Raw genomic sequence first — 17,622 nt, 5'->3', positions numbered from 1 at the left:
TTTGACATGCAACTACATTTAGGAACAAGTGTTATAGTGAACAGTACGGTTTTTGTAAATTTAACTCTGCTGCAGTGTGGCAGTGGGGAAAAGGTGGCAGGGAGATTATTAGGATGTTATCCACCCATGAAAAAGAGGATGGGAGAACAGATAAGAGAGAATAGAAACTGAAGAGTTTCCAGGGGAAGAACTCGCAAAACTCTATTTAGGTATGTTAATCTGGAAAGACGTTTGGGGTTGCCCAGACCTTTGGGTGCATGGTGATGCTATTACAGAAAGAAAACCAGGTCTAAAGTGGAAAACAAATTTTTTAACTACTAAAAGAAGCAAAGACTCAATCAAGAGTTTTCCTCTTAATGGGCTAACTCAGAAAACTACAGTGTAAAGTAACTGCTTTGGAACATTCTAACAAATTTTGCATTAGTGTATGGAGAGCATGGCTGATCCAAAATGAATATACATATATATGTGCAGACCTATAAGGGACCACTCTGGGATTTTACAAGGTAGTTCTTCTTTAGTAACTCTGCACGTAAGTTGGAGAATAAAGAATCTAAAATAGGACTATTAAGGAAGTAAGAGAAAAATCTTACCATCCACAGCAAGAGCTCTGTGCAAGAGGTCTTTTGCCGCTCGAACAACAGTGCTTACCACAGAGAGAGCTCGGCTACAGTTTTTATCTTCTTCATTGGCTTTGCTTAGAAGTTGGGATTGTAAATCTCCATCAAATTCACTCCTGTAACATGAGTAACACATGATGTCATTTTACATAGTGGGTAAAACATGATCTAACTCTAGGAATCACATCTGGATCACAAGCTTAAAGTGTTAAAGTTAAAAAATAGTGAATGTGTAACTATATAGTTTCAAGGCGTAATAGGGCTTCAAAGAAAAAGCCACTTAAGAGTTTAAAGTTATTTTATTTTTTTTTTAAAGTAAATAACATCATGACAGAACCACTACTTAAGCGAAGGCCTGAACTGTGTTTTCTAAAAGAAGACCTGGAGGAGCTGGGAGAAGAGCAGTCAGGCCAAAAGAACAGTAAGATAAAGCTTCAGATAGGAACAAGATGGGTGAGATCAAGGAACAGAATGAAGACAAGTGTGACTAGAATGAAAGGAGAAAGAGTGGAGGGTGACAGATGGGTAAGGTAAACAAGAGTCGGACCACGTGAGTAAAGACTTTACATTTTATCCTGGAATGGGGAAGGGAAGCTATGAGAGGAAGGTGAGCAAGGGCAAAACTTGACAGGATTTGTATTTCGCCGAGGTCCCTCTGGCTGCATGGTGTAGGACAGAGTGTAAGAGAGCTAAGTGAAAAGACAGAGGCTGGTTTAGAGGCTAGTTCCTCTTGAATCCAGTTATCCAGGTGGTTACTCAAGTCAGGGTGGAGACGGCTTGGGCTCGATGTTAATTACAGGAGTGGTAGAAAAGGTCAGATTTAAGCCAAGACTTACTGATGCAAAGTGTGAGGGTAAGATGGACGTCAAGAATGCCCCCCAGGTGTCTGCTATAGCTGTGGATGGGGAGGAACACTGGATGGGGACCTGTGGATGGGGAGGAGTTTCACCAAGATGCCTGTCAGCCAGCCTTAGAGAGGATGTGTGTGTGGTACGGTGGTTAAAGGTAGGTCACCTGCAGTCCAGTCCCCTGGCTACAAATCCCAGGACCATAGCTTACTGAAAGTGTGACTGCAGCAAGCCGCTAAGTCACTCTGGGCCTCAGTTCCCTCATCTGTAAAAGAGGGATATGAAATTGCACACCCCGTGGAGTTCCTGCAAGGACTGGCTGAACTGACACAGGGCGAGCACTCAGAACACAGCGTGGCAGAAAGGGAGTGCTCAGGACACAGGACCTCCAATCACCATCTCCCTCACCATCACCCTGATGAAGTTCAGAGGGGCCTGGATATTCACTCCAGGGCTCAGAGGAGCTAGGAGCTAGAGACGTAGACTTCGCAGACATCAGAATAACACGGCTTTCATAGTTAAGTGATTTTAACCTTTTAAAACTTAATTAATTAAAAATGAAAGCTAAGATACTTAAATCTTTGTGGAAAATATCAAAATATAAACATTGCATTTTGTATAAGATATAAATTCTGGATAGCAGATGCTTTTAAGGGACTCTCCATCTTTTTTATCTTTAGCACATGATGTGGTCTCTAGTCCACACTTTGAGAGACAGAAAAATGTACTGTGTGTTGTAAGGCTATGTAACAGAAAAGGGTTTTCATTAGGGTGAAAGGACTAGAAAGCTTTTGTGTCTCAGCAGCAACATGCCACTATAGAGCTATTTGTGCCTACTATTTCTATTTTACACAGAGAAAGCAAGCAGATCCTCAGGACAGAAAGCAGTTAATTAGGACTGTCCTAACTGCCAAGGCAGTGTCCCCAGATTGTTTGTGAAGGAAAAAAGAAGCAGTAAGCCTCTGAAACCTATGGGAAACTTCAGTGATTTGCTGTCAAGTCAGACTGAGGACAAATGTGGTGAATGCTACTCACTACTACCTATGGTTCCAGCTAAGTTGTTAAAAGAAAAATGTAGACTCAGTGAGAAATGTATATTTAAAAGTTTTTTTAAACTCAAAATTATTCTAATTCTGTTTTTCACTGTTTACATAAGGAATGGTTTTTGTTAAACATATTATTAGAAATACATTGTTATATATTCTAGGGCTCCAAGGACTAGATTCACAGACACCAAAACATTCTGCAGAAAGGATAGCTGGATCAAGGTAACAACAGCACTTCGGCAGAATGGATTTCCTCATTAACTTTTGGCATTTAAAATAAATAAATTCCATTAAAATTACTCAGAGGGATTGGGTTGAGAGGGAGGTGGGAGGGGGGATCGGGATGGGGAATACATGTAAATCCATGACAAAACCCATTTACAATATTGTAAAGTAATTAGCCTCCAACTAATAAAAATAAATGAAAAAAAAAAATCTGGCCACAAATGCAGACCACAAAACTATAAAAGGGACAACAAAAAGCATATATACCCTGTACACAGGCATTTCAAAGATATTAAGGAAATAATGACAAAGAACATTTTAAAGTAAACACTGAATTTATACATTAAAATGAGACCTTTTTGTACAAATTAGCATGTGCAAGGAAGATACACTGTGCAATTTAATTATCACTGCCCATTTGGCTTCTTGGACCTTGGTAGTAAAACGCACAGGTTCTGCTGCCGCCGAGTGGCTGGCTCCCCGATCTCTGTGCACACCTACCTGTAGTAGAGTATCTGGGGAATCTGCCCTCTGGTTTGGTTTGTGCCATTACTGCTCAAGCTGCATGTACTGAACGTGAACGTCACGCCATCAGGGCACTGGACCGTGGTCATTCCTCCATCTCCATTGGCTGTGCGGCTTCCATAGTTCCTCAAGCGCACAGCGTATTTAACATTTTCCTTCGTGATAAATATGTAAAGCATGTTTATACTTATTTATAATGTACAAAGATATGTTAATATAAAATGAACTCTAGTAGTAAACCGGGCAAATACACTTGACCCTTGAGTATCATGGGTTTGAACTGCATGGGTCTACTTACACAGAATATTTTTCAACAATAAATACTACAGTACTATATGACCTGAGGTTGGCTGAATCAAAACACGTAGAGCTAGCATTTTAGTTTTGCTCAGTCGCTAAGCTGTGTCTGACTCTTTGCAACTCCATGGGCTGCAGCAGGCTCCTCTGTCCTTCCTGTCTCTCAGAGTTTGCTCAGATTCATGTCCATTGAGTCGTTGATGCCATCCAACCATCTCATCCTCTGTCGTCCCCTTCTCCTCCTGCCTTCAATCTTGCCCAGCATCAGGGGCTTTTCCAATGAGTCAGCTCTTTGCATCAGGTGGCCAAAGTATTGGAGATTCAGCTTCAACATCAGTCCTTCCAATGAATATTCAGGGCTGACTTCCTTTAGGATTGACTGGTTTGATCTCCCTGCTGTCCAGGGGACTCTCAAGAGTCTTTTCCAGCACCACAGTTTGAAAGCATCAATTCTTTGGCACTCAGCCTTCTTTATGGCCCAACTCTCACATCTGTCCATGACTACTGGAAAAACCATAGCTTTGGCAGACCCAGCATAGGTAGGTATAAAAAGGGCTGACTGTAAGTTACATTTGGATCTTCCACTGTGAGAAGGGTCAACACCTCTAATTCCCACATTGTTCAAGGGCCAACTGTATAAACAATGTCTATTTATACACAATTTGGTTAAATGAGTTTTTAGTAAGTCAAGCACGGTAATAATTAACACTCACTGATGTTTATTATTTAACAGAATACTTTCTATGATTTACTTAAATTAATCCTTAAAATAACCTCATAAGGTTAAGTACCATTATTACCTCTATTTTACAGATGAGGAATCTGTGGCACAGAGAAGTTAAATTATTTGCCCAAAGTCACACAACTAGTAAATAGTGATGGAAGTAGAATTTCAATGCAGGCAGTGTGACTCTAGTTTCTGCTCTTAATCACAATGTAAAGAATATTAGCCATAATAAAAGATTTTGAATACATGAATTAAGATTTTCCTTTGCTAAGTTTAACTTTTAAGCTTGTTTTAAATATAGGAAAAATACAATAATGAGTTCATTATATTTTTATTTTAAGAGAGACATTCAGGGACAGAAACAGACAGGCAAACATGGGAAGAAATATCCATAATACAAAACAAGATTCACCTGTATAAAAAATATCATACAGATACTGGTGCCTAACAATCCATGACATAAACTTCACAATGATGATTTTTTGTTTTTTTTAGTATCATATATCTTTTTGAAGAAGTAACTAATTAAGTTACCTCATCCAGAACTCAGCTGTGTGATGAAAATTTACGGTTGGATTCAGAATTCCTCTATTATTACTTTAATATGAAGCAAAATTTGTTTTCTTAATAGTTATTTACTGCAAAACAATTAAGTTATATACAATAATAATAGCTTTAATAGTTAACATTTTGTTAAGACCACTTGTTCTTTAAATGAGTTCTGGCATAATAAGAGAAGAAAAAATAGGAACTAATATTTATTGAGTTTCTATATTGTGCTAGACACTGAGGCAAGTACTCTCCTCTATTTCTTAATTTAATCTGAACAATGTTATAATGGAGGTATTAGACTTCCCAACCTATAGATCAGTCTCAGAGTGGGCAAATGATGACATGTGTAATGTCTTAGAGCTAATACTGGAAAAAGCAGGTATCTGAAAGCTAGGTTTATTTGACTCCAAAACCTATGGCTACTTTCCACTACATCAGACTTTAAGAACCTTTTGCAAAAGTAGAATACAATACAGTAACACATTAGGAATACAGTCAGTACTGTATTTAAAGGACCACAAAAACTTTTTACCATTGTTTTTATGTAAACTCATAATAATACATTCCACTTACAAACTAAACACATTGTTAAAATTACCTTTAAAGGAACAACTTTGTCAAGTCTGATTTCAGCTATATCACTGGGTGAATCATCTGTTGTGTAAGTTCCTTTGACTAATTCTAGAGATGTCCATCTGTGAGAATGAGTTGAATCCCCTGCATGCTCACTCTAATTAAAACAAAACAAAACCCACACATATTCTTAGTATCATTAAGTGAACAATTTTGACTTACAATCAATTACTGTTTTTAAGCAGTCTGTTTCCTTACATATAAAATTATTATCCACTAGCATTCATCCATACATACTAAAGAAAACATTTTTGGTCCTCTATTCATTTGTATTTGATTTCCTGAAGTATCTACAAATTATATCATACATAGGCTTTTCTCATCTGTCTTAAAATGATTTCCCCTTCTTCATTAGAATGCTATATCTAGTTGTAGAGCTTAATGAAGGAAATAATTAACTGAATTAATTGCTTAAGAGAAGCAAAATACAGATAGACTTATTTATTAGCAAATGATTTACATGCTACTTGTCTCATTTTAATAAAACTTTATGAAACTTAGGTGCTTTAAAAAATCTATAGAGGATACAGCAAGATAATGCTAATTCAACCAACAACATTTTTTACTATTAATCATCCATTAGCATTCTTGACAAAACTGCTTAATCACTGACGGGGTAATAATACCAGTCTGAATATTGTTCTTGTTTTCTGAAATATTATAATAGTAAAAAAAAAGGAATTACTCAAGATTTATAATCTGAGGCCTAGTTACATAATTTCTCATCTTCATTTAAAATCTTCTCTGGAAATGCAGAAAACATGAAGCAGGAGCGATCCAAATGGTACATAAGCAATCAAGAAGAACTGCTCCCTTTTAGTTTCTCTAACGTTGCCCAGCTATGACTCATCTGTTAAACTGCACTATCTGGATCTGGACCACTGCACTATTATAATCATGTATGTCCTGACACACAACCCACACACCAAACTGCATACTAAGAGTGGTACTTACATCATCAACCAAAACCTCTAATTCATATTCATGAATTCCACCTCCTCCATAGACAGAAAAACCGACCACAACTATTCCAGGCTTGTCTACCGAAAAACAGATGGCATCTGGGGACCCATTCCCGGTGTTCCAACTTCTCCCCTGACTTGTCTTTGTGAATCGGTTAGCACTGGCTTTAACAGAGTGAAGAGAATTAAGGCCATCAACCTGTAAATGACAAAAGTGAAAATATCAGTAGTCTGTACCTAAGTGTTACTAACATGCCTTTTACAAAACTATCCAAAAGTTTCTAAGGAAACTTTTATTTTACCTTTTCTAAGGTAAAATAACCTACCTTCAATAAGAGGGTTTAAACCTCTCTAAAGGTATATTCCATTAAGAGATTAACCAAGATTAAAATCAGACTGTATCACTCTAAATTCACAAATCAATATTATCTGACAATGTCTTTTTAGTCAAATTATACATTTCACTTAATTTTTGTCAGAACTATAAACTTGTAAGTTATCACAGTCATAACATGTGAATGAATTATCATTCACTTTGCAAAGAGATACCAATATTTTTCAGACCAATAGTTTTCAAACTATGCTGCACAGAACTCTAGGATAGATGACTATTCAAGAAAAAGGTAGACTGAGGTTCCTCTTTTCAGTCAGACCATCCTTCCTCTTATCTGTGAGTTTCAAGCTAAGACTCCATTGCAGAAAATGTTCTATGCCTTAAGTCTGAATATCATTAATGTATATCATGGTAACTTGGTAGTCAATATGGGAAAATAAACATACACACAAATACTACATCATTAATTACAGACTTTGATTAGGGAGGATCAAAGCACTTATTTTTGGTTCAAAACTATCTTCTTAATTATAGAGCCTGCTTCTGCTCAAAGTTGGTTGCAGAAGTTTGGAAGAGCTACAAGAGGGAAATATTCAAGTTTAAGATTCCGGCAAGCATTACAAACTCCTCTGAGAAAGAAAAAAGTATGGATATCTAAGTCAGGACCTTTAGAAACTCCCAAGGTTGTAAATTAGGCACTTGAAATTTGGGGCCTTCCTTTCTGTTAAAATAGTAAGCTCACAGGAGATTGATTACTAGATAGTAAACTTCTGTGGAACCAACGTATTCTGGGGACCAACGTACCATAAACTTTCATCCAGGATCTATAATATTATAGGAGGGAAGCATATTACAGGCTGAATGAACAAGTGAAAAGGAAAATTAAAATTTTCTGACAAGGGCTTCACCTCCTCAACCACGGTGAGATACTGAAATCTGCTCAGATGTGTGTAATCATTTAGAAATCCTAAAGACTTACCTCTCACTCTGAATCAGTAATGAGTGTAGACTGAATGGATCAAGTGAAAATAGACTCTTACATAAATCTGAGAGTAAGAAAAAGTAAAGACTAGGAATTATAAAATTAAAATAGAGAAAAGACATTCCTTGGCAAGAAACCAGAGACTTGGGGTCACTGAGTACCTAGTGGTTATTAAACGTTCATTTGAATGATACAACGTACTTCACATTATGACATAAAACCAATGTCTACTGTTTACTTTTTCAGAGAAAAAAAAGAAACGTTCACCAAATTCAGTCAAAACATTTAGATGAATTATAAAACAGAGTGAGTAGGAGAGTGAAATGGTGAAAAATAATTACTTAAAAAAATGTAAAGGCACTTTAAAGATATTGCAATGTAGTATTCTCAAACATATTAATATTTGATCCTTTAAAAACTTTGTGATAATAATGGCTGAACAACAATGTGGCTCCACTTAATACCAATGAACTGCAGACATAAACATGACTAGAATGATAAATTTTTTGTTACATAATTTACTACAATTAAAAAAAAACCTTTGTGATACAGGCAATATAAAAATTATTATTAATCCCATTTTACACATGTGCTTGTCTATGGTTAACCAAGTGAGCAGAGCTAAGGTCTGTACCTCTTCATGTTTTCCATACCACATATTCATCATTAGTAGTCCCACTTCTACTTCTCATTACCCAGCAATGAGAACTATTTCTGCTTTCACTAGGACATGGTGGTGGGTTGTGCAATGAGAGCCAACCAGTCCATCCTAAAGGAGATCAGTCCTGAATATTCACTGGAGGACTGATGCTAAAGCTGAAACTCCAATACTTTGGCCACCTGATACAAAGAGCTGACTCATTGGAAAAGACCGTGATGCTGGGAAAGATTGAGGGCAGGAGGAGAAGGGGATGACAGAGGATGAGATGGTTGGGTGTCATCACTGACTCAATGGACATGGGTTTGGGTGGACTCCGGGAGTTGGTGATGGACAGGGAGGCCTGGCATGCTGTGGTTCATGGGGTCGCAAAGAGTCAGACATGACTGAGCAACTGAACTGAACTGAACTGTGCAACGAGGCAGTTAAAGGGAAAAGGTATACTTTGTATTAGTGCAGCCTCCTGGGTAAACTGGTGAGAGGGAGGAAGTGAGTAAGAGCAGAGAGGAGGTGTAAGGAAATGAGGGTTGGGAATATTAAAAAAAGGACCAGCCAAGCTTGAAAGTATTTTCTTGACGAAAATTAGTTTCTATAAAGCCAAAATATATGAAAAAAAGAAACAATGTGGCGCGTTGAAGCATGTCCTGATTATCCAGTATCAGAATAGAACCTCACCTCAGATCCCAGGGCAGATGCTGTCAGTTCACTGACAATGCTGGCCAGCAATCCGCAGGTGTTGGAGACCAGGTGGGAGGAGAAGAGCTCGTTTTCTCTCCTCAGGCTGTTTCTGACGGGGAGCACCACAATTACCAGCATTTTCTCCAGAACTTCACGGAAGCTTGTCATACCGGAGATATTCTCTTCATTCTGTGACCCATGAAAAGAAAAAGTTCTCAGATAACTGCTTTATTTTCCTTCACCTGAGTACTCAATTGTAAAATACTGTTTTCTAGAAGACACCTTTAAAATTCAGACTTGAGTCTGCGTCTATGTATCCAGCCAGCTCTTTGTGGAGTCACCATGTCTACTTTTCATGTAGAAGTCCTTTATCAAATTATTAGTCTCTAGGTATCATAAAAGTACCACACATTTACAAAAATGTTTGTGTTTTTATTAACCTTGAGTCATTTTCACTTACCCTCTTATTTGACTTTTCATTAACAATCATATGACAGAAAAAAAAAAACTCCTCCTATTTAAAAAGCTATTTCTGCAGGACAAGATTCCAAACTGAGATAATTATTTCTGATATGAAACAACTCCAAGTATGAAATAATATAATAACTACTGATTTAAAGGCAAAGCAACTGAGCAATAGTCTATTCGATCTGTTTTCTAATAAAATTATTTCTGTACATGTATGGGACAAAAATATGAAACTGTACAATAAATAGTGCAGTTTTACAATTCCTACTATATTTGATTTCAGAAGTGAAGACAAGAAATTTCCACCCCTACCAATTAAAAACTTTCAAGATAAGAAATTAATCCCATTAAAGACCAAAGGGAAAATACTTTTTTCCAGGAAAAAGGGGAAAAGATGAAGCACTCTCAACAATATGCACAACCTTTCTCTCATATTTTATTAATGTCCAATCACAGGCTAAAAATAGTCATTTAGAGATATTCTTCAATCTTTAAGTTATTTCTACTATCTCTGAATAAAATTACCATAACATTTAAGTCAGTATCTTAAGTAATTAAGTTTTCATGACTTTCATTCTCCAAAATCTTTACTTTCTGGAACATTTCAGAAACTTAACTTTGGATAAAACTCAATTCCCAACTGTACTCCATAATCAGTACTCCAGAAGGGCTTTCTTTGGGGGGTGGGGCATGCAGGATGCATGGAGTGCATATATCTAGTTACATCCACTTAGTTTCTGACTAGTAATTAAAAGATTAATACAAGAAACTTCCCATAAAATCTTAACATGGAGTCAAGAGTGTCAATGTATTTTAGTTAAAGGATATATAAGCACATTACTAGCCACTAAAATTTTAGAAAAAGGGAACTCTTATTCACTAGTGGTGGGGGATGCAAGCTGACATTAGCTTTCTAAAAGGTATTTTGGCAGTTGGTCGGAAAATCTTAACATATTTTCCTTGACTTAAAATTTTTCCACTCTTGAAGATTTATTTTGGAAAACACTGTGTATATGCATAAAAATTTAGTCAATGATATTTTCAGCAGCACTGTTTAAAATACTGAAATAATGGGAAACATCTAAATATACTTATATAGAGGGAAAAGTATTGATTAATTATATTATGCTATTTCCAAATGGTAAAATTCTGTATTATCCATTAAAAAGCAAAATATACTAATCAGTATATACTGTCACAGATTAATAGATATGTGAATATGTAATCAATTTCAATAATTACCAAATGTTAGCAGCTCTAAAAAAGCTTTTAATATCTTGAAGTTTTATTGTATTTTAAGGAAAACAGTGCAACACTAAAGGGAATCCCAAAAGAAAAACAAAGCTTATCCATAACTTTATCACTCAAACATTATCTTTACTTCTAGTATTCTCTTCCAAAATATGTGTTTTTGCACTCATATTTTACATAGTTTGTCACCACAGTGTATATATATATATATATACCTTGATTTTTGACTTTTTATTTTAAAAACTTAACAAACATGTGCCTTGATATTAAATGTAAATGGTTATTTTTAATGACTGATAGAACCATATTTTATCAAGTTGACATATCCAAATTCAATTATTGCACTTAATGATGGACATTTGAGGCTCTAAGTTTTTCACTTGTCCTTTTAATAAAATACATATATACACAGCTTTAGTCTTCCAATTACTTCCTCAGGTAATTTCCTTTGCAAATATTCATCACACACACTACTTAATTAACAACTTATTTTTAAAAAATACCTTCCAGTTTATGGGTCCTCAATTCAAGAGCTGTATTTATCTTAATTCCCGTCTCAACTAGTACCTAATAAATGCCTAGTAAATAGTAGGTACATGATAAATACTTGCTAAAAGATTGAAAGAAAAGGATTACTTACACTACATAATGCTATAAACCATCTATAAGTTTAGTGGTTTCCTTACAGTCTTACCAGCACAGGATTTTATAAGAGAAAAAAATTATTTTTCCTGATTTTTTAGAAATATATTGATACCATCATCAAACTTTCATGCCCATTTAATTACTAGTTAAGACTGAAAAATTTCCCATGTTGGCTTACTCTCTAACAGTCCTTCATATTTATTTCTATCACTTCTACTGGGATCCTGCCAAAGTATGACATTAACTGCAAATTTGCTTCCCATTCCACTATTGTCCTATTTTGTTTCTCTATGTCACTGAAATTTTTCTCATAATTTTTCTGTTGTTTCAGTCACTAGAAAACTACTACTGTACAATAATTGGTATAACTGTTTTATTTTATATCCTTTTTTCCCTTTAAAGATTACTTCTCATCAACTTGGTGGTAATTATACATGGTTTCCATGCATACTTAATTTTTCTCCACAATGCTTTCTAGCAAACCAGAGGTAATGACTAAATAATGTTTCCTATGACTATTGTTTTAGAATACTTATTTTAATATACCAAATTGTTGTAGAAAAAATGTTTTAAAACTTATCTATTTCCCTAAAATTCTATCTTGGCAATCTAAAATATTGTTTTAGAATGTAAAAGTTTGCTTATAGTATCTCCAATTTTTAAATGGTTTGGCAACAAACAAATACACAAGAATTTATCTCGTAAGTCTATCAAATTTTGTATGGGTTAGGGATCATTTGAAATTAAAAATTAAGAGAAAAAAACTGCTCATTTACAGATAAACATGAGAAAATTTTTTCTTAATTTTAACTCTTCTTGCAAAACTCATTATTTGGTAAATATACTTACCTATGCAGAAGAATAAGCACCAAACTAAGTATGTCTCTGTTTACAGTTTTATTACTTCAGTATGGATGATATTTCAGAAAAAGACCTACCTGGCTGAGTTTTTCCATATGTGCTACCAAAAGGGGAAATCGGTGAACCAGTGTGGAGTCGTTCTCTGTGCTAACTTGTTTAACAATTGACCGTAACAGTACTTCTCCATCATATGCGATAGGGAAGATGGAAGTCAGCTTGACGGACGTGTGACACAGAGCTGACATCACAGCTGCAAGGAGCCGGCTGCTTGACGTCTTGAAGTTTGCCTCTTGGATATCCTTTAAAAAAAAAATATGCACCCCCCCAAAGAAATACTGCATCAATATAATCCAAGTGTTTGGATATATAAAAGGCAATCAACCTTAAATCATACCAAAATTTTCTAGCACTCGGTCACTCTGTCTGGTTATAGAATAATAAACTATTATTATCAATGCTTTTAAGCACAGTTGCTTAAATTACTCCCCAATGAAGCTGGAAAATGACTAAATACAGTCGAGAAATCAGCTTCCTGTACTATTTATATATTTGTTGACCCTCAGAATCACAGTCCTCTCTAGTACGATTTCTCAAAAATGATTTCATAAAGGTCCCAATTAGTATACAGTGAAAGTTATTTCCAGTAACAAGCACTGAAACCATTTCCCTCAAATAATAAATGACTCGTCAGTCGGTGCTACTATAAGAAGATATCTACCTCTTGTTAATGTAGCTTAATGTTGTTATGCTGCTGCAGCAGCATTTCACTAAGATCACAAAAGTATGTCATCTTATTACACAGCTTATTCAGAAAATTTATCACACTTGGCAAGATTTTATAAAAAAGTATTAAAAACTTATCAACACAGGATATGCAGGATATACAGAGGATCATATAGTTTTGTCTCTCCATTCGGTTAATATGCTTGTAATAGCAACTCAAATATCAATTACATTAATTTTTAAAGGCAAAACTAACCTTGCATTTCTAATATAAACTTCAGTTGGTATAATACACATTTTATATTGCTGGATTTGATTTGGTAATAGTTAATATCCATCTTTTTAAGTATATTTGTCTATAATATTTTTTCTTTCACAATCCTTGTCAGGTTTTAGTATCAGGATGGGTGTAACTTGAAAAACTAGTTTGGCAGTGTTGCCTCCTATATTTTCTGAAAGAGTTTGTAAAGTCATTTCTTTCCTTTATGTTTAGTAGACTTCATCAATGATAATATCTGGGTCTAGGGTTTTCTTTGTGGTTAAGTTTTAAATAACTCAATTTTTTAATGGACATAAAAACATTCAGATTATTTTATTTCTTGTTGTGCCAGTCCTGGTTAAGTTGTAATTTTCAAGAAATTTGTATGCTTTATCTAAAGTGATAATTTATTGGTATAAAACTGTTCATAATATTCCCTTATAATATTTTAATGTCTGTTGGATCTATAGGTATATTTCCAATTTCATTCCTGATAATGGTATTTTGAGTTTTTTCTTTCTCTCTCATCTCTCAGACTTCTTAGAAGTTTAAAAAATTTATTTTCAAAGAACCAACTTTTGACTTTCTAATCTTCTCTATTTTCTATTTCACTGATTTTGATGTTTAACTTTTTTATTTCCTTCCTTTATCTTTATTACTTTCTTCTTACATTGGGTTTGTTTTGATCTTTCTAGTTTCTTAAGGTAGAAATTTAGGTCACTGATTTTAAACTTTTCTTTTTTGCTAGTAAAAATAATAAAAAGTATAAATTTTCCTCCAAGCAACACACTGGCTACTTCTCACAAACTGTGCTTTATTTTTATCTTCAGTGTCAAAATGTCTAATTTCCTTTGGAATTCTTCTTTGATTTGCTGGTTACTCAGAAGTGTTGCCTACTTTCCAAATATTTGGTGTCTTCCTTGATATAATTTACATTTAATTTTGAATTTAATTCTACCGTGGTTTGAAAACACCTTAAGATCTTAATCTTGTAAAATATACTAAGACTTATTTTGTGGCCTAGCATACAATCTACCTCTGTTAACATAACATGTATACCTAAAAGAATATGTACATTGAACCTGCACATTCTGTTCTGTAAATATCAATTAGGCCAAGGTGATGGATAATGTTCAAATCTTCTGTATTCGAACCGATTTTGTTGTCCAGTTGTTCTATTAATTACTGAAAGAGTTCTATGTTCTATTAATTACCCATAGTCACCAACTATCAATGTGATTTGTCTACTTTTCCCTTTAGTTCTGCCAGTATTCTGCTCAGGTATTTGAAACTAATTTGGGGCATACACTTTTATGAGAGCTGCAGTTCCCTCATGAGTGAATGAATGACGTTAGCACGCAAAGTCGTTCACAGTCCCTCTCCTGACTGTTCCGGAGATACGGGAGTGGAGCTATCATAAGCTGCCCTTGCTCTCACACACATGCTCACTCACAGATTCAAAAAGCAACCCAGCATCTGTACGACGTGCTTGCCAATTCTGTAACTGAGAAAGGATAAAGCAAATAGAAAATTTTGTTTAACTTTGATTATTTAAGTCACATATACCAAACTGATTTCCTAATATACCTTTTATACAAGGGAAAGGCTAAGGCAACTGAAATATATTTTCTTTGAAAAGTATTGAGTAATATATCATATTTTCAACTAACATTTTACAAACTTAAGATTACCTGATCCAAACAATTCAGCAGGTCACAAAGGCAAGCCCACTGTAAGGCAGGAGTTGGATAGAAAGAATGGAAACAGGCAGTGAAGGTATTATGACATTCCTGAAGGACAGCTTCTAGGAGACTCAAGGGTTGACTGAGATATCCTTGGGGGTCATTATCCAGTTTCACCATGCAGTGGTCAACTCCTTCGGACAAAATTTTTCTTAACAAAGTTCTGGTTTTTCCAATACATTCTGCTAACTTGCTAGTTTCTTCTACAACAGCTTTTCCTGTAGCTTTAAGAGGAGAAAGCAGATAAATAATTAATTAGGATAATAAATATGTATGAAAACACTCAACATATTTCAAGCAACTTCCTATATGGCTATTCATAACCTAGAAATGAAACAAGAGAGATCACATGTTGGTCCAAAAGTATTTCTTTTAAAAATCTAAATAGGGAAAAAAAAAAACTTGCAGTGGTTTCAGCATTTAAGTCCAAATCAGTCATTAAAAATATTCTGATTTGACAGAATCTGTTTAAAATAACACTTTATTAGAGTAGATAACTTTAGCCTAATGTGACTTTTTGTTATCAGAATGACATGTAATCTATTATATTCTTTATAAGTAAATATGAGCATCACAACAAGCCAACCTTTTCCACTCAACTCAGGAGCAGGTTAAAATAAAGGCAGCTGGGGACCTTAAACTCATGGTAATCCGTATGCAAACCTCTTCAATGTCTCAAAACATTTTCTCCCCTTAGGTCATTAAAAAAAAATGCATCATACCTGACACTGGGTAAATTTCACAGGTATAGACACGCAATAACCTCAGACAACAGGTGCCTACAAAGCGCAGTCTCTCTAAATCTAGAAGCGTAGCTGTAAACTGGAATCCTTTTAATCCTCTAAGTTCTTCAACTCCTAAGACTAAGGTGGTCCAGCTCCAGTGAAGAATACTCAACAATGACTCAAAACATTCCTAATCCAGAATATGAAAAAACAGATACCAATTAGTTTAAATCATACTATAGGTTGACTCAAATGGAAAGATGACATTCAACTTGAAAAGTTAATCTTGAAGTTTCTACTGAGTTTCAGTAACCCAAATAATAGACATTCTATTAGTTCATTCATTAAATGACCACTAGGAACATCTTTGGAGCTTAACAAAAATAAAAAATCACTTACTCTATATCTACATATTAAATTTTACAATACAAACTATAGCCAAATCTTGATAAACAAGTTAAGAGGAGATTAAAATTGACTATGAAATACAAAAAACACTTATTTGGATCTTTAAAAATTCTAGAATATGGGTTTAGGGTGGTGAGCATAGTTTGCCATTCCAGTTGGCCTGCAGGTTTTATGATGCTTACATGACAATGGATACGACACGAATCTCAAAATAAATCTCATCTCTACCAAATCTCAGTCCTCTGGTGTGACAGTACCGAGAATAAAGGTTTGTAGTTTAAGTTTTTAAAGAAATGAATGAATAAATTTATTCTACAAAGATTACAATTACAATTACCTAATGACCACAAAACCACTTAGACATTAATATGAAACAATTACCAGGCAGCACAAAAAAAAAGATCACTGAAAAAGACATAACAAAGGCAAAGATACTTATTGGGTCAAAAGACACCAAACAGATCTTAATACTGAAAGGATGTCAAGGTACCAAGAAGCCAAAGCTCTTATGAGTCCCTTATTCAAAGCACACCTGTTGGAAGGTGTATTTGACTTGATATATATCCAAATTTAAATGTGCTCACTTCCAGCAAAAATATTCATAGAAGTATGTAAGTATCAAAGACACGTATTTACAGAGATGAATATAAAACCAACCCTCTGTATTCAAAGGTTTCGCACCTGAAGATTCAACAAACCAAGGATCAAAAATATTTAGGAAAGAAAATTTCCAGAAAGTTCCAAAAAGCAAACCTTGAATGTGTGGCATGCCAAGGATTATTTACATAACAGTTACATTGCATTAGGCATTATAAGTAACCTAGAGCTGACTTAAAGAACACAGGAGGATTTGTGTAGGTTACACACAAATGCTATGCCACTTTATATAAGGAACTTGAGTATCTAGGAATTTTGGTATATGTGGGGGGTCCTGGAACCAATCCCCCCTCAAGTACAAAGAGACAACTGTGTAAAAGTAAAAAACGAGACACAAACAATCCTTTGATAGGAACAGAATTAGATAAATTAGAGTACACCAATCTGCTGGGAATTCCTTGGCTGTCCAGTGGTTAGGACTCTGAACTCTCACTGCCGAAGGCCCAGCTTCTATCCCTATTTGGGAACTAAGATCCCCTAGCTGTGTGGTACAATCAAAAAAAGAAAGAAAGTACACAATTCTATGGAATACTATGCAAACATTAAAAAATTCAGACAGAGCTAGTGTATCAACATAGAATATCTGCAGTATGTTAGTCACTCAGTCGTGTTCGACTCTGTGTGACCCCATAAACTGTAGCTGGCCAGGTTCCTCTATCCTTGGAATTCTCCAGTATTCGCAAGAATACTGGAGTGGGTAGCCATTCCCTTCTCCAGGGGATCTTCCTGACCCTGGGATCAAACCTGGGTCTCCTGCACTGCAGGCGGATTCTTTACCATCTGAGCCACTAGGGAA

At 35.2% G+C, this 17,622-nt stretch overlaps 1 protein-coding gene across 13 annotated transcripts in view; it reads right to left on the bottom strand.

The window, feature by feature from the left end:
* The window catches only part of MYCBP2 (MYC binding protein 2), a 261,465-nt gene that overhangs the window by 106,475 nt on the left and 137,368 nt on the right, over positions 1–17,622 (bottom strand). For all 13 annotated transcript variants that reach the window (XR_006271202.1, XM_043477949.1, XM_043477938.1 and 10 more), the window contains 8 exons: positions 15,759–15,951; positions 14,986–15,260; positions 12,390–12,611; positions 9,085–9,276; positions 6,428–6,634; positions 5,439–5,570; positions 3,241–3,419; positions 594–736 (listed from right to left, as the gene is read on the bottom strand). Coding sequence is in view for 12 of the 13 variants with exons in the window: in XM_043477949.1 (XP_043333884.1) it covers positions 594–736; positions 3,241–3,419; positions 5,439–5,570; positions 6,428–6,634; positions 9,085–9,276; positions 12,390–12,611; positions 14,986–15,260; positions 15,759–15,951 (1,543 nt within the window). In the remaining variant the exon portion in view is untranslated. The remainder of the gene's footprint in view (positions 1–593; positions 737–3,240; positions 3,420–5,438; positions 5,571–6,427; positions 6,635–9,084; positions 9,277–12,389; positions 12,612–14,985; positions 15,261–15,758; positions 15,952–17,622) is intronic.

The sequence above is a fragment of the Cervus canadensis genome, chromosome 9 (assembly GCF_019320065.1).
Source record: "Cervus canadensis isolate Bull #8, Minnesota chromosome 9, ASM1932006v1, whole genome shotgun sequence".
NCBI lineage: Eukaryota > Metazoa > Chordata > Mammalia > Artiodactyla > Cervidae > Cervus > Cervus canadensis.
The sequence above is the reverse complement of the archived record's forward strand: the minus strand, read 5'-3'. Positions and strand labels throughout refer to the sequence as shown.